Source organism: Rhyacophila brunnea, unplaced genomic scaffold (assembly GCF_057557595.1).
Source record: "Rhyacophila brunnea isolate RB1 unplaced genomic scaffold, BYU_Rbru_1.0 scaffold_16, whole genome shotgun sequence".
In the NCBI taxonomy this organism is placed as follows: Eukaryota; Metazoa; Arthropoda; class Insecta; order Trichoptera; family Rhyacophilidae; genus Rhyacophila; species Rhyacophila brunnea.
Window position 1 is genome coordinate 28263202 of NW_028232816.1, and position 26158 is coordinate 28289359.

General features: G+C 37.1%; 1 protein-coding gene across 3 annotated transcripts in view; it reads right to left on the reverse strand.

Moving 5' to 3' along the window:
- Nucleotides 1-872: 872 nt before the first annotated feature.
- Nucleotides 873-26158, reverse strand: part of Fcp1 (RNA polymerase II subunit A C-terminal domain phosphatase Fcp1) — a 28242-nt gene continuing 2956 nt past the window's right edge. For 2 of the 3 annotated variants that reach the window (XM_085944083.1, XM_085944084.1), the window contains exons 5-10: nt 25145-25332; nt 6453-7192; nt 5869-6028; nt 4086-4411; nt 2950-3142; nt 1263-2505 (exon numbers count right to left, since the gene is read on the reverse strand). In XM_085944083.1, the coding sequence (XP_085800209.1) occupies nt 2162-2505; nt 2950-3142; nt 4086-4411; nt 5869-6028; nt 6453-7192; nt 25145-25332 (1951 nt within the window). In that variant the 3' untranslated portion in view covers nt 1263-2161. Of the gene's footprint in view, nt 2506-2949; nt 3143-4085; nt 4412-5868; nt 6029-6452; nt 7193-25144; nt 25333-26158 lie in introns of all 3 variants that reach the window. The other variant, XM_085944082.1, reaches the window with a different exon arrangement.

Here is a 26158-nt window from a genome sequence, read left to right on the forward strand (position 1 = left end):
TATAAAAGGGTTAACAGCAAAGGAAATAAAAAATGAGTTGGATTTAGTTCACGGCACATCTGCTCCTTCACTCGCAACTATTTATAACTGGTTAAATGAATTTAAACGTGGTCGTACATCAACAAAGGATGAACCACGCTCAGGACGTCCTGTAGAGGTGACTACACCAGAAATGATCAATAAAATCCACGATATGGTGTTAAGTGACCGAAGATTAAAGTTGAGTGAGATAATTGAGGTTACAGGGATCTCAAAAGGTAGCGTCATTTCTATTTTACATGACAAATTGGGCATGAAAAAAATTTCTGCAAGATGGGTGCCGCGTTTGCTCACAGTCGACAATAAACGCAATAGGGTGGTGGCCTCTAAAGCCCTGTTGTCGCTCATGCAACGCAATCCGGATGAATTTTTTCGTCGCTTTGTGACTGTAGATGAAACATGGATACACCACTATACTCCCGAGACGAAAGAACAGTCAAAGCAGTGGATTGCGAAAGGCGAACCATGTCCAAAGAAGGCGAAAACCGTAAAATCAGCTGGTAAGGTTATGGCTACTGTATTTTGGGATGCACGTGGAATTATTTTCGTTGACTATTTGGAAAAAGAAAAAACAATAACAGGGGATTATTATGCATATTTATTGGACCAGCTAAAAAACAAAATTGAAGAAAAACGGCCTCATTTAAACAGGAAAAAAATCCTCTTTCATCAGGACAATGCCCGTGTTCACACATGTTTACGATCAATGGCTAAAATTGAAAAATTGAAGTTCGAATTGGTCGACCACCCACCGTATTCGCCAGATTTAGCCCCCAGTGACTTTTTCCTTTTCCCAAACTTAAAAAAATGGCTAAGTGGACAACGTTTTTTTTCAAATGAAGAAGTCATCGATCGGACAAATGCTTATTTTGAGGACCTTCCGAAAACTTATTTTTCTGACGGTTTAAAAAAAATTGAGAAACGTCTAACCAAGTGTATTGAGCTCCAAGGAGATTATGTTGAGAAATAAAAAAAAATACAAAAATAAAAACTGTTTTAATGCTTTTTTCTAAGGAATTATTGACCCATCCTCGTAACTTATTATTTTACAAAGAATTTTTAACTATAATAGAGCCTAGTACGTTATTGCACTGTTACGACGTTTAAAATTATTTAGCAAAAGTATGAAGCATGGTTATGTTAGTAAACTCCACGAATATTAACATTGCTCAGTTGGCATTCCGATTTTGACACACGCAATGGCTGCCATTTTTTATATTCTTGTGATTACTTACTCGACTGCAGTTATATACAATTTTACAGGATTTTTCAACTAAATAATAATGCCAAAGTGTGATATTATTTAATACCTGCTTATCTGATTATCGTGAGAGATTTTCTTTTTACACGCCCGTGTACGTGTACGTACGAAATGAAAAAAAAGTAAATTGAAATAAAAAATATTGAGAATTTCACTCTATCGGGGGAGGCAATGAGTTTTGTTCTTCACGAAATCCAAGATGTTTGTGTTACAAAAATTAGCATTATTAACACTACGTATTTTGCAAGCCCTTTTTTATTATGTTTGGAATTTTGGGACTTTTAAAGATTATGCCATTATCCACTTCAGAACTGCTGTACATGGCGTCGGACTGTTTTATCATCCCTTCGTCTCCTGGTGCCTCTCAAGAGTCTCAACCCTTGTCATCGCCACCTAAATTCACTGACGATATCATTCAACCAACAGCAAAGATATAGTCTCTTTATACAAATTTAACAAGGGGTATGTTATGAAAAATGTATTAAATTTTAAGACATCGAAGAAAACCTTCTTGCACACATTATTATGAACGTAAATTAAAAAAAAACTCCTGGGATATTAATTTTCAAAAACTGTGATTGAGAAACATTTCATCGGCATCATTGCATAGAACAATCACACTTACGACAAACTGGAACTCACTTCAACGAATCTGATAGAGAAAGATGGCTCAATCTAGCAGAAGGATTTCTTCAACATCTTTGATTAAATTGTACTTTGTGAAGAAGATAAAAAAGAGACAGTAGAAAAAAACCATCCAATGATAATTAAAGGCTTAAAAATAGAAGAGTCGCGAGGAAGAATCATCACAACTCCACTTTCGCAATCCACAATTAGTGTCTTTCGTTAAGATCAGCAGCGTTACTTATCGAGGCCGAGGAACTCCCTTTCAAGTGCGGCTCCCATCATATTCCATTCCCCGTCGTCTATTTCATCGGGGGCCGGCATAGATCCGTCCGTGTCGGATTCGTTCTGGTCGGGAGCGTCGGAGGGCAGGTCGCCACCCCTCCTGAACTTCTCGCTGGGGAATTCGTCGCACGTTGATTCCTCTTCTCGGGGCTCCGTATCGTTGCCGTCGCACCGCAACCGCAATTCGTCCCTCCCGTGTTTTGGGGGCGTGGCCAAGCCTGAATCGCTCTCGTTTGTGGAAATAGAGCTCGGTCTACGTCGTTTGCGGCCTGGTTTCCAGCCCTTAGGGTGCTCCCCTGCAATGCAAATACATAACACATTCAAAAAAATGAAAATACACACTAATTGTGGTTGGGGTTGCTTTCATTTGTCATGATAATGAATATCATTCAATCATAATTACAACAAAAAAGAGCGAAACACCTTAATACTTGAACCAATAATAATGACCACAAAATTAGCATCCACGGCGGCCTAGTTAGTAGAGTGGCTGTCTCCGAAGCCGTGGGTAATGGGTTTGATTACGCAGCTGGCAAAAATGCCTATTGCTTTTTCAATGTCCCTAGTCAGTACCGTGTCTGATTACATTTTGCCCAACTGTTTTTTTTTCTATCCAGTTTTATTGAAGTGATATCTCATTTGGTTGTGGACACGAGTAGGCTGCTGTGTCAGTCAGCTTTTAATATTTAAATAATGTACATAGGTTGACATTTAAAGAACATACGAGAAAATGAACAAACCTCCCGATAAGCTCTCAGCCGATTCACTACTGCTGGAGATGTCGCCGAGGTCACCTCGCACTACGGCATCTTCCCGATTATTGGACTCCTCATCCAGGTCAAAAGGATCACCCGACAGTCTGTCATCAGCTTTCTCGTTTGCTCCTTTGCCCTCCGATTCACTCTCATCCGATTCGTTAAATATGTCTTCAACCTGCAATAAAAAACATTGATATTAAATACCAATACGACTTATGTTTAGTAATAGTTTCAAGTTGTATCCTTATAAAAAAAAAATACTTTTGTATAGATGCTGAAAAAAACTGTCTCCACTATGTAAAGGCTTTCGATAGTCCGTACCGCCCTTTATCATATACCCCGATATCAAATCCCTGCATGAGAATAGTGAAAACTGTGTCAGAATGGTTTGAGGTCGCAGTTGGAGTCAGATAGCGTTGCAACCATGCTGTCTCTCTTCATAATATGATAGTCTTCCCAACGGAGACGCTGTAACCTGGATTACACTGATGACGCTGTACTACTAGATAATTCAATCAAGGATATTCAACAAACAAATATTAACTTTCAATGGCATAATAATACGAAGATACGTGGCGACGTTGAGTGAAAATACAACACAATATGCCATCCTGAAATGATTGGGTAAAAAATGAACTGGCAAATGGCTTCTCAATATGGAATTAACTGAACTATCAAATCATACAGGTATATTTATAGTGATTCATGCAATGATCTTTCTATTCGAATCATTAATATAATAATTAATCAATTATTATAAAATACGAACCTCGTTATCCCGTCGATGTTTGTATTTTTTTCAAATATGATTTTTTCTAGTGGGTCTGAAGTGGTCTCAAGTTATGTATGTTCAATATTTGGAATGTTACATTCTCAAAATCTTGTGAATTATCCATTTGAATAAAAGAAATAGTTTATTATAATAATTATCGAATATTAATACAAGTACATTGAATCCAAACTGTGATTACTGCAGCATTTAATGTTTGTGGCGATAATTGAGAATCATAAAAGTTAATAAGAAATCAAAACTATGAAATAAATGTAAGAACAACCATATGAATAAAATACTTGATCAATTTTATAGACAGTATTAGAAAGCTGAAAAATAAAAAGACCTCTCTGTCCATGTCAGCGATGTCGTCACTGGAGAAGGAGAGCAAGGGGTTGATGGTGTCCATGAAGCGACCGCTGGGCGTCCGCTTCCTGAGGGCGGGCTGCGCGGGGGTGGGCGTGTGCATCTGCATGTGCGGAGGAGGACGTCTGGGGGGGCGCGGGGCTGCGTTGGCGCTCAAGCTAGCACTGCTCTTGGTCAGGGGGAACACCTTTTCGTCCACTCGCTGCCACCGCTCGGCGCAGCACCACAGCCACGAGGGGGTGACCGTGAACGGGGGACCGCCCGTCGCCGATGACGCGCGCCGGCATGCGTGCACTTTCGCCGTACCTGAATCCCACAACTTACAATATAATCTATGCATACCTTTAAAGTCGTATTAATTACATCAGATCATAATAAACTGACCAATGGTAAGTTGATTGTTTCCATGGGATAATGAAAATAATATCCACCTATACAAATGTCAATAAGACACTAAACAATCAACAAATAAACATTGTAGCTATCAACAATAACAAATTGCTTGGGCCAGATGGAATGGCCTGGGTTCATAAAATACGGTGGACAATGTTTGTAGTCGAGTCCGTTATTTAAAAATTTGGAAAGATGACTTGTCTATAAATAGGGTGACAAGGTCTAATGCAGGGGTAGTCAACTTGGTCCCTACCGCCCACTAGTGGTCGTTCCAACTTTCATGGTGGGCGGTAGCTAGGTACCTCATATCTTGTGGAATCAGGCTTTAGTGCTGTTAATCATATTATGACCAAAGAAAGAAACCGCCTGAATATTTCCGAAAAAGGAGACCTTCGTTTGTTCTCACAAAAATTGAGCCAGATATCCAGTATTTAGTTTCGCAGCATTAGCCTCAGGGATCTCATTAATAATTTAATTTAATTCTCTAGTTTATAAATCACCATTACTGTGAAACCGGTGGGCGGTTAGAAAATTTTACTACTAACAGAGATACAAAAGTGGGCGGTAGGTATAAAAAGGTTGACGACCCATGGTCTAATGCGTAAATGAAGAGAATATGCAGAAAGAAATATAGGAGAATATCAATTTATGTTCCGAAACTCACAATCGATGATTCCCCTATGATAGCGTAAACTCTAAATAGACAGGCACTGTGGAATGTAATGGAAGAGCTTGGATTCCCCTCAAAGCTTGTGAAATTGACTAAACTCACCCTAGCCAAAGTGCAGTGTCACAAGGAGATACATTGGCCAGATTGATTTTCAATATAGCGCTGTACAAGGTAGTGAACAGGGATGTTAAATTATTATAGTCCAATCTTTTTGTGTCATATAGCTTATTATGTATAGCTGTGTACAAGTGTTCTGTTCTCCTCGTATCTGTACTCTGAGTAATTTCTTTAAACATCAGTGGTCATCAAAAGGAGTGTTTTGTTTGTTATACGGGCAGTAGGTGGCTGATAGATTCAAAACATTAGAACAATCAGCGTATCTGTACAAACCCGCTATCTATCTACATTATTATCATCAAGTGTATCGCTGTTGGTGCTGCAATTTAAGTCCTCAGATAGGTTTCTTCATTATGACGTGTTTATACCTATGTTATAAGAATCGGCAAAATGTTCTAAAAATTTGTACATAAAAAAATTTGCCATCCATTAATGACCAAAAATTTTAATGCGATTGAAAACAGTACAATTGTATATTTAACTTTGAAGTTGACTTACTATACTTGGTTACCTATGCATTCACATGGATTATTTCAAGCCTCAGTTCCTCAATTATAATGCATAATATAATAATGATGCTTACCGGGCCTGACTGCAACGAGGTGAGTCGTTTTCTTGTTCAAATCCTGAGAGACTTGAGCTCCTAGACTCCGGGCCACCATGTACGCCCGAGAGTGCTCTAGTTTTTGGAATGTGGGAACTAGACCGGAAAACACCAAACTCGTTCCGGCTAAAACTTGGCTCTGGAAACAAACCAAATATTTTCTGAACAAATGATCATTGTTTACAAACATTTCTATAAGAACATTTAAAATGTACAGATCTCTCTTGGTAGACTATATAAAATATATATATTAAACGCTGCATTTCTATTTACCAAATGCCAATACCATGAGTCACTCCTTGAAGGGGTCTCAGGCTGTTCGCCCACCCGACTTCCCACAGCGACAAGTCGCAGTCTTGATGTTGAACAAATCACCAATCACTTTTATCATACACTAATCCATCTATATCCCCTCACAAACTGTCTGGCGTTTGGTGTGTGTAGGGAAAAATGTGTGACATAAATGACTGGTGATTTCTTCAAAACGTCAAGGCAGGTCGCTGTGTAAAATTGTCATGTAGGCGAATGGCAAATGGAGTAGCGAGAGGTCAGGTAATACTCACTTTGACTTGTGGAATGACAGATTTTAAATCAGGTACGGATCCGGCCTCCATAGCATCGTAGACTTCGTAGAAAAACTTATGAATCCTCTTCAGAATCTCTTCTAAATAGATAAGATAATCATCTCCATCTTCCACGTCGATCATCCCGTCCTCGGTGGTCCGCCATTTTGTGGACGCGTTCTTCTTCAGCTCCTCTTTCTCGTCAGGAATGATGAGTGTGGGCGGGGGACCTTCGAGGACTTTATCCGGAGGCTCAACCGCCATTTTTTCATCCACATCCATCTTGTCAAAGTCTACTGTGTTCTCCGAATCGATCCCCAGATCAGGTATCATTAGATCTTGGTCTTTCGCCGATGTGATACCTTCAATTTCTTTCTCCAGCTCTATCTGAGGGTCTATATCGTCGAAAGATATATCACTATTGGGTAAGTTATTAATTATCACGGGAACATCTACTTTTTCGATTTCGGTAATATCTTCGGAAGGCTTAATAATAGCATCTTTACTTAGTTCTTCTTTAGTTTCTACAGAATTAGTTATGTCTCCGGGGTCTGGTTGTGCTATTTCTACAGGTTTTGATTCATTCTCAGCATCATTATTGGTGTCGGTCTCTAAATTACTTTTAACTACAGTGTCCTGACTAGAATTGGAGTTGTTAGCATCGAGAACAGGCATTTCTTCAGATAACTTTGAGCCGTTCTTCACCGAAGGGAATTCATTTTCATCTTTCACATTCAAATCTATAAAATAAAATACATTAATAAATATTAAATAAAAGTACACCAAGTAAAACTCTCTTCGGTTCATAGGTTTAACCTTAACCTGTTACTGTAGTACATATCGTCGGTGTTTTGTAAAAAGGGCGAATTAACCAAAATGCTACTTTACAGGAGGAGGATTATTAACTTTTGACATTTATTTGTTTTTTACCTGTAGATGATTATAAATATCTAACAAGTTTATAATAAAGCTTAGAAAGAATATTGTCATTATAATAGGTATTATTATATAATATTTTAATAGACCTAATATGTCACATTTGCTTTTTATTTCGTAATTTTAATTAATTTAATTTTAGTCGATTATCGTTTTTAAGTACTTTCCTGTGGAGATAAAAATTCGCCGTTTTTACACAACAAAGCTAGTGGGGTACATATTGTATTTTCATTAAAATCTTGATTTCGCCAAAATGGTTGATTCGCCCTTTTTACAAAACACCGACGATATGGTAAGACCTTTTATGTACTGTCGACTGGTCTTTGGCAACCATGGTTGCCAGCACCAGAAATTGTAGCTGGTTGCCGCAACCACATGCATGGGTGCTGTTTTCCTTTCTTATGCCTCAACCTGGTTGGCGATACCAGGTCAACAGTGCTCAAGTAGTAAAATATTATAACTCAATTTAACATATTATATTCAATAATCTGTAATCCCATCAAATCATCATATCATGTTATGAACAACATGATATTTACACATGATTTGTCCTTCGTTGAAAATCAAGCAATGTTTATGACACAAAAAATATTTTTTACTTTTATGTACTTAAAAATTCTATAACAAAACCATTCTGAAAAACTTTGCATGTAGCTTTTATATCCATTAGGGAAATTAAACAATTATTTTATATCACAATTAGACCATGTTAAACAACAATGGATCAAGCTAAAATAGGAAAATTTCCATTACATAAAAATGAACTACGCTACCCACTTCTAGTGAATTTATAATTCAGAGCCACTGGACTGATTGAGAACTTGTTTAAGGCGAATTCTTTGCCTCAATTTACGATCAAATGTGACTTCAACGCCATCTAAAGGCATCTACAGGCATCTACCATGAATTTCTAAAAATGTGTTGCTAAAAACTTTCGTCGATCGCAACCAGATGGCAATAAAATATAAAATAAAATATTGTGTGTCGCCACATATTAAAAATCATAAGCTTGATAAAAATGCATTTAAATTTATTATATATTTACTTACCTATGTAAAAATATTTACAATTAATATTTTCCTCATAAAATATTTACAATTCTAACATGTCCATTTGATTTTATTTAAAGTGTTTATGATTTTTACATTTTGTTTACCGTAGTTTTTTTTACAGTGGCAATACAAGGGTATCCTGTCCAGTCAATGAACCAGATTTTTTTACGTTGTCAATACGAATTAATATAAATATTTTTCTACAGTAAAATTCATTTATAGTAGTAAATGAACATTTAAGTACAAATGTTTATAAGATTGAGTTTAATCTTGTACAATTGACAATTACATCGAATTTCTACTAGAGGTGGAATAAAAGAATGATATGAAATGAATAGCAAAACAAATGCCATTCGAATTATTATTAAACAAAATAAGGAATATACAGTTGTACGTGGTTATTACTAGGAAGGTTGGACCGGCTGAATGTGCTCGTTATAAGCGGTACTCGTTATATCAGAGAATAGGTATTTTTATTGTCGGCGAAAACAACAATTAGACACTTAACTAGTGTCATAAACGTAATCTGTCCCCGGCGGCATCCTGTCCGATCGGATTTTATTGCTTAGGGTCGAAATGTCTTTAAACGATCAACACATTACCAGTATTTTAGCTCGGTATATCCGATAAGTATCTCGTTATAACAGTGAATAAAAATGTACGTGAAAATCATATACCAAATGTCAACGACTGTTTCCTCATTACATCCGAGATCTCGCTATGTCCGAGATTGTAATAACCGAGTTCGACTGTAGTTATAATTATGACAATGTCGATATTATATAGACATCCCAATTCATTTCGTTTCAACCATGTCCGATCCTAATGGGTTCATATGGGCCTCCACAGAGTGGACGGTTTGTATTAACTAACTAACTATATCTGAGATAAGAATAAAGTAAGACACGCAACGAATTGAATAAAAAAGAAGTTGGAGGTAAGAAAAAACGTAAATAAACATGCGAACAAATCTTGATAAGCAAACCCAAGGACAAAATAAGTGACAAATTAAAAAAAAAATTGTAAAACGTAAGAAAAAAATTTAGAATTTGAAGTAAGTGCACCACTGATTACATAATATTCTAAGAAAAAGACAGAACGTTATTTATTTGAAAAAATCTAATGTCGATTTTAAAGAACAGTGCAAGATAAAATAAAAGATAGTTTTATTTATTTTACCTATAAATGTGTAAGTGAAATGGATTTGGAGATATAAAAAGAAACCTTATTGGCCCAGTGGTTTCTAGGTGTGGACTTTTGTAATTCCCTGAAGATCTCGAATAAATAATTAAAAATTATCAACACCTATACCATATTCCTAGGTATCTACTATGATTGAAAAGTAGATCTTAATTTTTTGTATTTATGATTGCTTCATAAAAAAACAATATTTACGACTTTATGATGTAGCAGATAAATGAGCAACTAAATAGTGATCCAAATATTATGAAAAGTTCAACTATCAAAGCATCACGGCATAAAATTAGTAATACCACGGTTGTACACAATTTATTGTACCTACCTATTGTTATAATTTTCTTAGTTCATTTAATCGTTTTTAATTTAATTTATTTTCAAATTCACCTCTTATGTGTTCATTCACTGAATTGTTTACCCTATATTTTATGGAGACTAATAATAACTTCTATTTTCTACATACTAAATTATCAACCTCCACTTTTTGACAGGACGGCATACAGTTATATAGGCACGTAGATAATAATTTTAAGGCCGTGGACAGGAATGAACGTTTTGACACGGCCCCAAAATGTAAGCCCTCAGCCGGCATTTTTCCTTAATAAATTAGTGACGTCACAACTTTTCGATCCGACCGTGAATGTCGATTTTACTTGCAAAATACGTGCCTAATCTCTAAACAAAGCTATAGTTATTGTGTATTGAGTCCCGTAGTGCAGTCTGAGTGACTTATAGCCCCTCAGAATGAACTACGGATGAATTCTCTTTCAAGGGGACCAAATGGTCTTATAAGGTGAAATGTAAGTAATTGAAATGTATAGGATTAAGGTTAAAAATAGATAATAAATTGTAAACGACTTATGGGATATCACTTGCTAAACATTGTAAATAAATGTTCATTTGTATTTAATCTGATTTTGAATTATATAAAAATAAATTTTATTTTTTCTAAATTGAGTCGCGATGTTTTCGCCGCGGCCAAAGTAAAATAACTTAAATAAATAAATTATGATATCAAATATTGTCGTATTTAAAATCTAATGATTACGTTTTGTAAGTACTGATTACGCACACTTAATTTAAATAACAAATTAATATTTCGAATTATAATAAAAAGGGTACCAATTTAAGTACCTACTTTTGTAAAAGTTAAATGAAGGAATTTCGAAAATAGAAATTCTGACAATGTAAGTCTAAGGACTCGGTTGCTCTCTTAATTTACGAATAAAAATTATTCTTTAGATCTGTCAATTAACCTCGACAGATCAATATTAAATTACCCAAAGTAGGTAATTTTCAAACTTAATAAATGAAGGCTTGTCATAGAAATTTTGATTGAAACTAATGTTATACCTTTAAGTTGAAGTGTTCTATAAATATAATTGAATAAATTTTAACCGCAACCCTTTCCGATCATCCATAATTAGCCCGCAAAAGTTCTGCATAAAAGAAACGGACAAGTTTGTTTTTCTGCCATTCTCTTTGCAAATACGTAGCCAGTCGGTAGTCTTAATGATTCACGCCTCTGTTACGTATTATTTTTAGCGAAAATATTTTCATTTTTCTTTTCCGTTAGCTCGATAAATGAACTAACAGATATTTGGACAATTTGTGCCAAAAGCCCTATAAGGACTTTCACGATTGTTATCAAACTTGTACCGCCTATAGGTATTAATTAATTATATATTTTTATTCTATTGAATGTTCATAATTTTCCGGAAAAGCCGGGAAATAAACGACTTTTCTGTGATTGGTCCAAAACTTTGGCCATTAGCTCTGTGGAGGAGGTAGAACGATCTCCCATTGGTCCATATTTCGAATGACGTCAAAATCTCGGGTTTTTCCCGCTGTGAATCTATATAACGGCCTGTATTTTATGTACCGTTAGTAGTCGATCTTCTCATATCACCGTGAGGTTGTGCCCGAGGGTGCACCAAATTCACATAGTTTTAATTATTTTCGCGAAGTAATTCGTTCGCGAAGATTATTCCCGACGCGTCACGAGTTGATACGTCATCGCAGCCGACACGTGTTCGAGCTGTCAGTTGATAACGTGAATAATACTGCGACGCGTCATCGTTCGCGAAGTTATTTCCGCGATAAATATTTTTTTTTTTTTTGAAAGAGCATAGCTCTTCAAAGTTTACGGTCGGCGACTCATAGTTATAAGGTGTGATCGTACATAAATTAAATATAAGAGAATTATAATTAATTAACTTTATTTAATAATTAATTTAAATAAGTTTTATAAAATAATTATGCAATTATTTGAAATTAAAATTAAAGTGTATAATTGTTAATAAACAATTAAATAAAAGGAAGATAAATTTACTATTGCAAATAATTTAATAAATAATTTAAACTGAATTACCACAAGGAGTTTTATTTTGAAAATAATCTACGAAGTATTTTACGGAAAACATCTGATCTGAAAATAGTGACAGGTGGTCAGCTGTCTTTGACATTTACGTAAATATTTACGAAAATAAATTCAAACTAAAAGTTAATTGGATAATTAATAACCTTGACGTCTACCTATTATTAGGTGGCGATTCTAAATAATATAAAGTTAAATAATATCGATCAAGTGTATTCCAAAAGTGTCAATCAAGAACTTTAGTTGATCACCCTCTCCCCGAATAGTATCGAGCTAGCCAAACAAAGGTTCTTAATCGGTCCGAGGGCAGGACCGGTTGTAGATAAAGTACCTTTGAGACTATTCCCGGACCGGGGTGAACGTCAACTTGGCGCCCGCAACGCGGGACTTTTCGACGTCATATGGAGTCGAACGAACCCGCAGAAATATTGGAATTGTCCCAGTATACAAAAGAGTGAGTAACATGAAATATGAACAGTGAAAACTTATTATCAAGTCTTGAATCGACATCGGAATATATGTGCGATAATATTAAATCAAAATATTATCGAAAATGAAATATATAGTAATTACTAAGTAAATATAGTTTTACTTTTATGGAAATAAAGTAAAGAAATAGTGTCTAGGTATGATACCTGACGATACTAGATAAGAAAAATTAATAAAAATTATACTTAGTAAATTACTAAGTAAATTTTATTTTAATATTTTTAAGAAAAAAATATAGAAATAGTATCTAGACATGATACCGGGAGGTATGGAATGAGAAAAATTGAAAAAACACTTATATAGTTTTTACTAAGTTTTTTTTATTTTCGCTTTTTATGGAAAAAAGTCATTAGTTGGATGTCTAGAATAGATATTAATATGATTGGGGCGGTTCGGAACCCCGGAAAGTGGATTTAAAGTAATAAAACTGAAAATGATGATTCACCATTTCAGAAACTTTTAAATTAAGAATATTTTACGAAAATTTTTGGAATTGAAAAATTTGTGAATTTTTTTTAAATTTTTGAAATTTAAGTTTTGAACTATATACCTGGAGGTATCTATAGTCGATAACAAGAAAAAATTTTTCGAAAATAAAATTTTTTATGACTTTTGAAAATTTTTCTCTAATGTTGGTTATGATTACCGCGACGTCGTATACTGCAAGATACTCGTAAGCTGGTCTATAAACATGTTCACTTTGCGCGGCAAAGATCGGACGGTCTTTAACTAATATAGAGATTAAAACTGTTAAATCACTTAGCTGGATGATATGTTCAAACGACGATTGCAGCCGAACGGTTTGAGACAGAAGATCCAAACAAAAGCCAATTGGAGGCTGGAATTTTTTTATGAATTTACGGTCGGGTGTTCGCTACTTTCAACTTCGAGGAACGGAGGAATTCGAAGAAATAATGCCGAACCCCATTCCTGGTCCTAGTGTTGAAGAGGACTTCGTATTGGAAGAAGGTTTGCAAAACGCGCAAGTTTTCTCAGAGGATAGCCCTCGCACAGACGAAAGTGCTATACATATAAGACGCCCGACGGTGACCCCGGATAAAAAGATGGACGTACATTGCAGTTTCAAACCTGAACTCTTCGCTACATATGATGGAAACTTAAGGCAACGTGCCGATGTTTTTCTGAAACACTGTCAGGATTACTTTGAAGCGGTTAATTACCCACGAGAAAATTGGACAGAAAGAGCTTTAAAACAATTGACAGGTGAAGCCAAAGCCTGGGGAAGGAATATTAGTCCTTCGGATAGCTGGAAATCATTTAGTCTAGCTTTGACAGCATACTTCGAATCGTCCACTCGGAGACGTTGTCAAAGGATAGATTTGCAGGAGAGGCCACAGAGACAAGATGAAGAGGCGTACTACTTCTTAGTACAAAAAGCTGAATTGGCGGAAATTCTTTTGCCAGGAATGCAGTCAGAGACGTTGGCTGCTACTTTCTTCGATTTGTTGACGGAGAGAGATCAATTTCGGATCGATCAAGGGACGTGGCGTACGTTGCCCGAACTCTTGAAGAAAGCTTCCATGTTACATCCCTTGAAGCAAACCCAACCTCCAGTAATGACGTCTTGGGGTAATCATGAAAGAGTATACGACAATAATTATAGGAATAACGACAGAAGGGTCGTTGAACCGAATAGGTGGCAAGGAAGGCCACGTGTGGAACAAAGACCCGAAGAACATTTTGAAAGAACACAAAATGTTGTGCAAGAGAGACCTCAATATGGAAGTAATAATAGGACGCAAAATGTTGCCCAAGGGAGACCTCAATATGGGGGTAATAATATGAACCAACGTGGTGGTTCGGCTAATGGAGCTAGAGGTGGACGTGGAGGTATGCAGCCGGGAGGCGCCCGACAATTCAGTGACAATCGTAAATGTCACTATTGTTCGGGACCACATGACAACAGAGATTGTCCAAACCAACAGCGCCCTCAACGGAATGGTAATCCCCGAACGTGAGGATGGTCAGCGGCCCCGGTGTCTCGTCGACGACTCTTTGATGGCGAACGCCGGCTTACCGCCGGTAAGAAGACTAGTGTGAAATCAGCGGACTCTCTTCAAGCGACTACTGGTGCTACTAGTGCTTCGATGCGGACTCCCTTTTGGCGCCGTTCAAAATTAGTTTTAAGTGATGTGAACGCTCTTCCGGCGAGAAATTTTAGTGATAATAATAAAGTTAAAATGAACACTCTTCGAGTGAAGACATTTAATACTAATGTTAATTTTAAAGCCGAAGCTGGCATTGATAAGTCTGCTATTAATAGTGTTGTCGCTCTTGAGAAGAGCATTGATAACGTAAGACCGGTAGAATATTGTAATGAAAATGTGGTAGAAACTACCAATGATTCGGTAGAAATACCGAATGTAAATATTAATAATGGGATATTGATTAATGCACCATTTGTGCAAAGTAAAGTAACTTCTAATTGTGATAAGGTGAAAGGGGAAGAATTGCGAGGTATAAAATTTGCTTTGAAAATTACCTCTTGTAATAAGAAAGTTGTTCATTCTAAAGGTAAAAATAAAACAAATCCCTTACACCATGCGACATCTCAAATTAAACAACCGGCAGCCGAATTAGCCACAAAGCAAGTTTTATTAGGGATAAGTTCCCAATTGAATTATTTAATATGTATGTTAACAAAACCAAAGTTAAAGGTTTATAAAAATAAACTTCGAAAGGTGGTTACCTGTGCCTTCGGTAGTTCCAGTTGTGTGGATGCCGCCCTTGCAGAGCCGAGAACTTCATTAAAGGTAGGTGCCAGTAATATCACTGAATCTAGTGACAGACATTGTGCATCCACTAACCATTTAATTAATCCTCATGCTCTTGCTAATTTGAATATGAATACTAACTCCATTAATAAAATTAATGTTGATTTAAATAATGCTAATAATAGTATTGGCGTATGTAAACGGGAAGTAAAGTCCGCGTCGAATTTGAACTTCAATGGTTTTCTGAAGTGTTTAAATTCAAGGATGGTGACTGGCCCTGAAGAGGTCGGGCCAAAAAGCGGTCCTGAAGATTATAATGTTGATAACTTTAATAAACGTGAACAGGAAATGGATCCTGAATTGGAATTTGAACCTGAAGGTTTTATTGGGCATTTGGCCCCAAAAGGAAGGAGCAAGGTTGCGTTTAAGTTAAATAAAAGTAATGTTAAAACTATCGGTCGACTTAATCCAAGGAAGGTTAAAGAAGATCTGTTGCTATGTCAAGTGGAATATAACTACTTGAAGAAATTGAGTAAGGATAAGCCGGATACTATTAAGTGTGTTAGACGTAAATTGTGTAATCTTAGTGTTGTTCTAACAAATATTAATAGTAATAAATATAGATTGCTTAATAATAAATATAACTTTAAGTATAGGTTATTGGGCGCGACTTCGGTTGCTCATAACTTACTACCCTCTTATGCAGGGAAAGGCGGTGTGAAAACCGGCTTAAAAACAGAAATAAATGATTCTACGGATTTTTCTTGGCTTGTAAATATTTTAGATCCTAGGGACAGGTGTGGTCGGGGACGGAATTTTTCGGCGTGCCAAAAGGCACTACCATCCGTAACGGCTGCAGACCGTCCAAATAATGTACCTAGAGATACGTCAGTAATCGTAGGTAGTACGTTGGATGCGCCGGGCGACGAGAAATTGCCAACTACTGCGATTACGCGTAATAATAATAAGTTAATTCGTAAGAAATTAGATAATAAGCTTGATATAAATAGTGATAAGTGTGAATTATATAATAGTGTTAAAGGTGTGAAATATGATAGTGGTAAGTGTAAATTAAATGATAATCTTACATCATGTAAATTAAATAGCGACCTCGGAATACCGGGTTCCTTTACACCCAAAAATATTCCTCTCGCTTTTGCTTATGGAGCACAAGAGGGAGGTACCTCGGAAAGGATGCCGAGGTACCTTCTTACTATACCCCTTCGTATCCAAGGGATCGAAGGAGAATATGAAGCCGTTGTTGATACTGGCGCGACTCATACCCTGGTTCGTGGCGGTCTGGTCCCCTCGTCGTCTGAGTCGTACGGCGAGGCGGTGACTTTGATTACTGCCGGTGGTGGGTCACTGTATACTAGCGGAGCTATTACTGTGAAAGGCTTTCTTCGAGATAGCCCTGTGGCGATACAAGCCTACGTCGCCAGAGATCTCCATATAGATTTGCTTTTGGGACTGGACTGGCTGGAAGTACAAGAGGCTGTTGTGGACTTGAAGCGTCGTTGTTTACATTATGGAAGCGGGTTAAGACAAACGTTGTATTGTAAAACATTGCAAGCACCGTTACCTTGTGGGCCGGTGAAATTGGCTGAATTGGCTCCTGGGATTCCAGAACCGGCACGGAGAGCCTTAACGAAAGTTATGGAAGACTTTCGCGATCGTTTTGCTGAAACCGGGCCACCATGCCGAACTACCGAATTCCGTATCTTTTTAAAGAACGAGAGTCCATTCCGACTTGGGCCATATCGGCAGTCGGAACAGAAACGCAAGCAGATACAAGAAGATATTGAACAAATGATGGCTGATGGCATAATTGAGCCTAGCTCAAGCCCTTACTCATCGCCTGTTGTTTTGGTCCCTAAGAAGGATGGGACGTCTAGATTTTGTGTTGATTATCGAAAACTCAACACGTTGACTATGGATGAGGCGACTACGTTGCCCTTGATCCTGGAAACTTTGAAGGATTTGGGGACGGCTAAGATCTTCAGTTCATTGGATCTTAAAAATGGATACTGGCAAGTGGGGTTGCATCCAAGCACCAAACCACTTACTGCATTTACGACCGCTGATGGTGGATGTTACCAGTTCCGTGTTTTGCCTTTTGGATTGAAGGGAGCAGTCGGGTCTTTTCAAAGACTGATGTCACAAGAAGTGCTTATCGGCCTCGTTAATAAAATATGTCTCGTTTATCTCGATGACATCATTATTTATAGTAATACGTGGGAGGAACACGCCGAACACTTAAGGATCGTGTTCGAAAGGCTTCAAAGCCATGAACTACGTGTCTCGCCTAAGAAATGTCAAATTGGAAGACAAGAAGTAGACTATTTGGGGCATCATATTACTGCGGCTGGGAATGAGCCGCAGATACACCATTTGGCCGAAGTGGAGTCGGCAGCGCCGCCGCGAACGCGGAGAGAGGTGCGTGCTTTTCTTGGCCTGTGTAACTGGCTGAGGGAGTACGTCCCTCGCTTTGCTGAAATGGCGGTGCCCCTGACTCAACTACTCCGGACCACGGTGCGCTTCCAATGGAGCAACGAAGCCGAAGATGCCTTTCGCCGAATAAAGAATGCCCTGTCGCAACCTTTGAGATTGGCGCGGCCGGATTTTAATAGGTCCTTTTGTCTCCAAACTGATGCGAGCGGGCATGGTATAGCCGCTGTTTTGTTTCAGCCCAAAGAAGACGGTGGTCGTGACATTATTTCATATGCTAGTAAGCGCATTAACGAAGTCGAGGCGCGCTATCATATAAACGAGTTAGAAACAATGGCTGCGGTTTGGGGGATCACAAAATATCGAGGATATCTGGAGGATAAGAAATTTAAGTTAATAACTGATAATCGAGCCTTGACGTGACTAAATACCGCAAAGAACCAGAAGGGGAAATTGGCGAGGTGGGCAATGCTTCTGTCGGAATTTGACTTTGACATAGAGCATTGTGCCGGGAAGGAGAATTACCTCGCTGACCATCTCTCCCGATTCCCTCAGAATCCTGCTGGTGTAACTCTTCATCAAGAAGTGGAGTGTGCTCGTATGGCCGCCCCTACGAGACGAACCGAAGCGGTAGTTATGCTTTCGGAGATGGTTAATATTCGTGAAGAGGTGATCAAAGGACAGAGAGAGGATCCTTGGTCCATTCAATTAATAGCCCAGCTCGATTCTCCCGCTAACGCGAGGAGGAACCTCGTCGGTTTAGCCGTACGGGATGGGATGTTGGTACAGGTTAGCCCAGGGGTAGCTCCTCGACTAATCGTACCAACGAAATTAAAGAAAGATGTAATACAAGTCTATCACGATCAATGTGGACATCCTGGTGCTAAGGAAACGGACCATTCGATACGAGGATCGTATCATTGGCGGAGGAGACGTCGGGATGTTGAGAAGTATGTGCGTGCATGTAAGATTTGCGCGACACGTAAGAGGGGAGCACCTCAGACACAGGCTCCACAGACTTCACATATTGAAGCCGTAAGACCCTGGGAAATACTTACATTAGATCTGATGGGTCCTTACCCCGTTACTAAGAAACGTAATAAATTTTTGCTTGTTATGGCTGATATGTTTTCGCGCTGGGTCGAGGCTTTCCCCATGCGTTCTGCAAATGTATCGGCGATTTTGCCACTTATTGAGGAACAGATACTTAAAAGGTACGGATATCCCCGGGTGATCCTTACCGATAATGGTACGCAGTTTGATCACCCAGATTGGATAGCAGCTTTAGAAGCTTGGGGTATTAAACATTGGACGACGGCTATTTATCACCCTCGTGCCAACCCCACTGAGCGCCGTAATCAAGAAATTAAGAAAGGCCTCCGTATTCGTCTAGAGAGTGACGCTCATGACCGATGGGATGTTCATTTGAGCGACATTCTGTACGACTTACGATGTAGAAGAAACGCCGCATCGGGTTTCTCTCCCGCCGAAGTCCTATGGGGATTCCCCATTTGTCGACCGGGATATTTTAATAATCCCTTGCGATCAGAAAAAGACGATGAAGTCGTAAGGGATCGTGAAGAAATGAATGCTGCAGTGATAGCTAATCAAAAGGCGTATTTTAGGAAGATGGGCACCAATTCAGGTGTTGAGCCATTAACCTATGAAATAGGGTGTAAGGTGTATACGAAGGAACACCCTAAAAAGAGACCCGGTGCATGTGCGGGATTAGATGCCCGATGGTCGGGGCCTCATACGGTCATTATGAAGGTGGGCAAGACCCAATATTATATTGATCGTCGTGGAAGGCCATATAAATTCCACGTCGACCAGATTCGACGATACGTCCCAACTACGGACGAAGAAGGAATTATAGATGAAGGAGGGAGGGACGACTCTGCAGACGTTTCTGCGCCGTCCGCGACAACCCTCAACGGTACAAATGAAGATCGTGAGTTAACTGAAGCACCGGAAACTAGAACGACCCGCGTCGATGGAGGAACGAATTTCGGAACCACCGACGTCAACCGTGATAGTGGAGACGTACCTTTGGAACACGGTGATGACCGTGACCCAGGGCCGTCAAGGCGCCCAATTAAAGTCGCGAAAGCTCGGAGGAGGCGCCGTGTGCCCGTAAAAAGGCGGAAGCAAAGGAAGCTTCCAATTAGTCAGAATATAAACGAAGAGAACGGTGAACATATGGTTAAAATAGGACCAATGACCCTTAGAGAGAGGCAAGATGCGTTGGACGCAGTTTTACGAAACGCCCCCATCAAGACGAGGCCCCCTCTGAGGAGATATCTACGTGCAGGTCGGACGGGAAGGAGACGCATGGGTCGGTCTCTTCCTCCGGAGCTTGCGGAATGAAGAAAGTGTTGCTAAATGACGGCATGTGGAAGTACGTTTACTTCCACGCTAAGTCCTCATTAGTATTCGGAGCTGCGTATAAGGATAAAAAGGAGGAGGATGAAGAAATGAATACTACGTTAATAATTTGTCATAAAGATCGTGGAGCGTGGGGAAGGGGACCCCTCTGGTCTTCTTATCCTACGTAAACGCTCACGAAGGGGAGGTTAAACAGTCTTCGCGTTAAGCTCTGTTGTTCTTAAATATTAAATGGAAAAATAATTAAGTTTACTAAGCGAAAGTTTTATTAGTTATTGATGGTTTATGGGGCAGTTACCCCTTTGAAATGTTAGGATACTATGATTGTTCCTTAGCAAGGAGAGTGCAGCTTACAACGAAGAGGCCGGTTGTACTTCCTCTCTGATGACGAAGACAGCTTCGCGTTATGCAGCTTTCCATTTGAAGAAATGAAATATATAAAATCAAATTTTGTTTTGTATCAAAATTTTATTACTTTCTTTTAAGACTCGATGCTGGGTCGACTATAAATAAATATAAATAAAGCGATCTATGTGCATCCACCTATTTGTAGTGTGTACTTCATTATAGAAATTTATACTAACTGCTTTTAACTGCTTTATTTATGGTGAAGTTTAGAAGTGGGACGGACGTTATCGAGATCGGACACTCACAGTTGTGACTCTTTGAAGTAGGGACGTTTGACACGGCCCCAAAATGTAGGCCCTCAGCCGGCATTTTTCCTTAATAAATTAGTGACGTCACAACTTTTCGATCCGACCGTGAATGTCGATTTTACTTGCAAAATACGTGCCTAATCTCTAAACAAAGCTATAGTTATTGTGTATTGGGTCCCGTAGTGCAGTCTGAGTGACTTATAGCCCCTCAGAATGAACTACGGATGAATTCTCTTTCAAGGGGACCAAATGGTCTTATAAGGTGAAATGTAAGTAATTGAAATGTATAGGATTAAGGTTAAAAATAGATAATAAATTGTAAACGACTTATGGGATATCACTTGCTAAACATTGTAAATAAATGTTCATTTGTATTTAATCTGATTTTGAATTATATAAAAATAAATTTTATTTTTTCTAAATTGAGTCGCGATGTTTTCGCCGCGGCCAAAGTAAAATAACTTAAATAAATAAATTATGATATCAAATATTGTCGTATTTAAAATCTAATGATTACGTTTTGTAAGTACTGATTACGCACACTTAATTTAAATAACAAATTAATATTTCGAATTATAATAAAAAGGGTACCAATTTAAGTACCTACTTTTGTAAAAGTTAAATGAAGGAATTTCGAAAATAGAAATTCTGACAATGTAAGTCTAAGGACTCGGTTGCTCTCTTAATTTACGAATAAAAATTAATTTATTCTTTAGATCTGTCAATTAACCTCGACAGATCAATATTAAATTACCCAAAGTAGGTAATTTTCAAACTTAATAAATGAAGGCTTGTCATAGAAATTTTGATTGAAACTAATGTTATACCTTTAAGTTGAAGTGTTCTATAAATATAATTGAATAAATTTTAACCGCAACCCTTTCCGATCATCCATAATTAGCCCGCAAAAGTTCTGCATAAAAGAAACGGACAAGTTTGTTTTTCTGCCATTCTCTTTGCAAATACGTAGCCAGTCGGTAGTCTTAATGATTCACGCCTCTGTTACGTATTATTTTTAGCGAAAATATTTTCATTTTTCTTTTCCGTTAGCTCGATAAATGAACTAACAGATATTTGGACAATTTGTGCCAAAAGCCCTATAAGGACTTTCACGATTGTTATCAAACTTGTACCGCCTATAGGTATTAATTAATTATATATTTTTATTCTATTGAATGTTCATAATTTTCCGGAAAAGCCGCGAAATAAACGACTTTTCTGTGATTGGTCCAAAACTTTGGCCATTAGCTCTGTGGAGGAGGTAGAACGATCTCCCATTGGTCCATATTTCGAATGACGTCAAAATCTCGGGTTTTTCCCGCTGTGAATCTATATAACGGCCTGTATTTTATGTACCGTTAGTAGTCGATCTTCTCATATCACCGTGAGGTTGTGCCCGAGGGTGCACCAAATTCACATAGTTTTAATTATTTTCGCGAAGTAATTCGTTCGCGAAGATTATTCCCGACGCGTCACGAGTTGATACGTCATCGCAGCCGACACGTGTTCGAGCTGTCAGTTGATAACGTGAATAATACTGCGACGCGTCATCGTTCGCGAAGTTATTTCCGCGATAAATATTTTTTTTTTTTTTGAAAGAGCATAGCTCTTCAAAGTTTACGGTCGGCGACTCATAGTTATAAGGTGTGATCGTACATAAATTAAATATAAGAGAATTATAATTAATTAACTTTATTTAATAATTAATTTAAATAAGTTTTATAAAATAATTATGCAATTATTTGAAATTAAAATTAAAGTGTATAATTGTTAATAAACAATTAAATAAAAGGAAGATAAATTTACTATTGCAAATAATTTAATAAATAATTTAAACTGAATTACCACAAGGAGTTTTATTTTGAAAATAATCTACGAAGTATTTTACGGAAAACATCTGATCTGAAAATAGTGACAGGTGGTCAGCTGTCTTTGACATTTACGTAAATATTTACGAAAATAAATTCAAACTAAAAGTTAATTGGATAATTAATAACCTTGACGTCTACCTATTATTAGGTGGCGATTCTAAATAATATAAAGTTAAATAATATCGATCAAGTGTATTCCAAAAGTGTCAATCAAGAACTTTAGTTGATCACCCTCTCCCCGAATAGTATCGAGCTAGCCAAACAAAGGTTCTTAATCGGTCCGAGGGCAGGACCGGTTGTAGATAAAGTACCTTTGAGACTATTCCCGGACCGGGGTGAACGTCAGTTTGATGGCCCAAATATAGTACAATAGTATGTATGTAATTAAAGTTAGGGTACAAGTCGGTTATCCTGGATACAGCGGCAAAGACATTTTGAAAATAGCCTATATACTGGATTATTTGTTAGGATTACCTAATCTAACTTAAACTAACCCAAACTAACAAATAATCCAGTATATCGGCTATTTTCAAAATGTGTTTGCCGCTGTATCCAGGATAAACATATAGAACAAAAGTTAGTGAAGTGGAAGTTTGTCGAGGCTGTTTTGATCGGGTTAATTTGTCTTTGAATAATATTGTGACTAGAAATTTTAACAATTCTTATTATTTTTAACATTGTATATTGTTCATAATTTTCGCGACTACCACGTGAATAGACGATTTTTTTTTTACTTATAACATTTTAAACACTTAACATAAATATGGATAAATAGTACAGTTACTAGACAAAGAATTAATTTGATGTGTGTCAGAAGTATCTTAGGCATTTTAGCTCGTATGCTTTCTTTATATTATTATGAAACTATATTTATTTTAAAATCGCTTTATAAAAGGTAGGTACGTCAAAACAGTAATAAATATCTGAAATAATTACACAACACTATTTCAGAAAGTGGAGGTTGATATATGTAGTCCATTGACATATGCTCCAATATCGCAAACAAAAATTATTGACAGCAGAATCAACACAGTTTTTGTCTTCGTACCTGGCGAACCTTTATTTTCAATGTATGTGTGTGTGTATGTATTTTTTAATCTATGCAAGTACTGTTTCAAAAATAGTTCGATTTATTTCCGCGTTAGCAGCATATGTCGATAAAGTCTTGTCAAATATTCATTTTATTTACAATCGATTCGTTAATATACAAAAATACAAGATTAAATTTAAATAACTAGCCTAAAAATTATTAAATAATATTTTTAATAGAAACGCTAAGCGTTTATTGCGATAAATTACATCTGAACCGAGATGTTTCGATTTTAATTGCATGCTTTCTAACCTCTAAATCGATGTTTTTTAAATTTGAAAAAAAAAGATATAAGGATATAATAAATTCCAATTAACGTTTAGCGTTTCCCTAGGTAATAGATTTACGTACATTTTTATCGTAATTTTGATAATAAATCTTATGTCATTCATCCATAACACCCGATAGAAATGTACCAAATTTGACACGTATTTTTGGTATATAGAACTCCACGATACATCTTAATTTTTTATTTTATTTTTCTCATTACTTTTGAATATATATTTACCGATTAATAAACTTTTCTAGCTATTTTTCGATAACAACTTTTTTTTTTTTTTTTTTGACCATGTCCGATCCTGATAGGATCATATGGGCCTCCACAGAGTGGAGGTTTGTATTGACAGATTTTGTTTTTTACGAGAAATGGATGTCAGCCACTTGCTCAACCTATTAGGTCCATACCCTGACACACAAATTGAAAAACAATATGTGTACTTGCCAGACCCAAAATACACTTGAGATAATTATATAAATGGATTTGCACTGGCAACTAAATTAGTACTGACACAATAACTCATCGATTTCGGCTGAAGTTACTGCTGCCAATCATTAGCTGACGGCTGAATCAATTTGACTCTACAGAATAAATCATATTTGCGTGCGAGGTCGAGAAATAGTTCTTCAAAGAAGTTGAGATCGCGTTGATCTTGATAGTACAGTTTCCATCAAAGTACGTGCTTCGCCATTACATACAGTAAAACTTCGTTAATACGAATTCCGTGAGACCGAAATACGAAAAAAAAATTCGAATTACGAATTATGAATTAATGTATGGAAGAAAAATATAAAAATTTTGATTTTTTTTTTTTTTTGATTTTCATTAATTTCGTTTCCGATCATAGATGTGCCTACCAAATTGGGTCATAAAATGTCGGGATTATTTTTATTACCTTCATAAAATAAGCAATTTATGATGTTTTAAAAAAAGTCTGTCACAATTTTCAATGACTGGCTCATGAAATAGTGTACATTATAACGATTTATTGAATATTTTTATATACCAGGACACTGAAATAATTTTGAATTACGAAATTCGAATTAAAGGTATGGTTTTATATGAAAATAATGTTCAAGGGACTTTTTTTTCGCGAAAATTTCGAATTACGGCGAATTTTGAATTATCAGTGTTCTTACTAACGAGGTTTTACTGTATTACATATTAAGACTGCGTTACCTTTCATTTGCACGCCTTGCCCTTCGACGTCCCTCTCCATCTTTTCCAGGCCGGGGGGCGCGTTGATATCCCCCGTGTGTTCAAAGAAGTGATACGGTTTCACCTGAATCAGATTGGTAGCTCTGTTCCACACGTCCTCCCGATCATCAATTATGCAAACTAAATTATCGCCGCATGGGAAAAGAGCTCTGTAATAAAAATAATTACATTACTAAATGCCGCTGATTATCGAATTAGCATATTAAGTATATCAGTGGCGAAAGGCAGAGATTCGACATAAATATTGCACAATAAACTGTATCAGTCATTTGTTTTCATTGAACTAAAAATACAAATTGCAGATGGTTTTTAAAATTCAATTAAACCTTGCCTAAAGTAACCATAATAGATATTAGATAAGAAATATTATTTTACCTATAAAATATATAAAAGTATGACTGGCATGGTTTAGTTTGCACTACATATATGTTGGATCTCCACAGCCTACGTCCACCCTTCGCCACTGATGTACATAATATTTAAATTTAAAAAAAAATTAACATGCATAATATTATATTACGTATGTAGATCCAGGGCATGGATAAATGTAATAATAATTCCTCCCTCTGCCACAAAATAACTGATCAACTGCGTTTACATCGAGCCTATCGTAACGGTGTTTTGTTTACGACATGCATTAAAATGGTAGTTGTAAATGAAAGATTTCTAAACCATTTTTGGTTGAGATTATTTAAAATTTTGAAGCCCATTGATTGGACATAGAAAAGATAACTGGAGAATATTATTTCTTAAACACATTACGATGTCATCAACTTACATGGAAGCATAAACCTTTAAAACAAGAGCAATCCAAAATACATAGCAAGACATTATAGGAAACTGGGATGTGACAAGGATCGCCAAACGAACAGAGTGGAAATGGGCCAGAATATTGCTCGAAGACAATCGCAAGACACATTATCTATGTCGAGAGGTGCAAAACTGCCCAAGATGAAGTCTTAAGTTCAGTGAAAA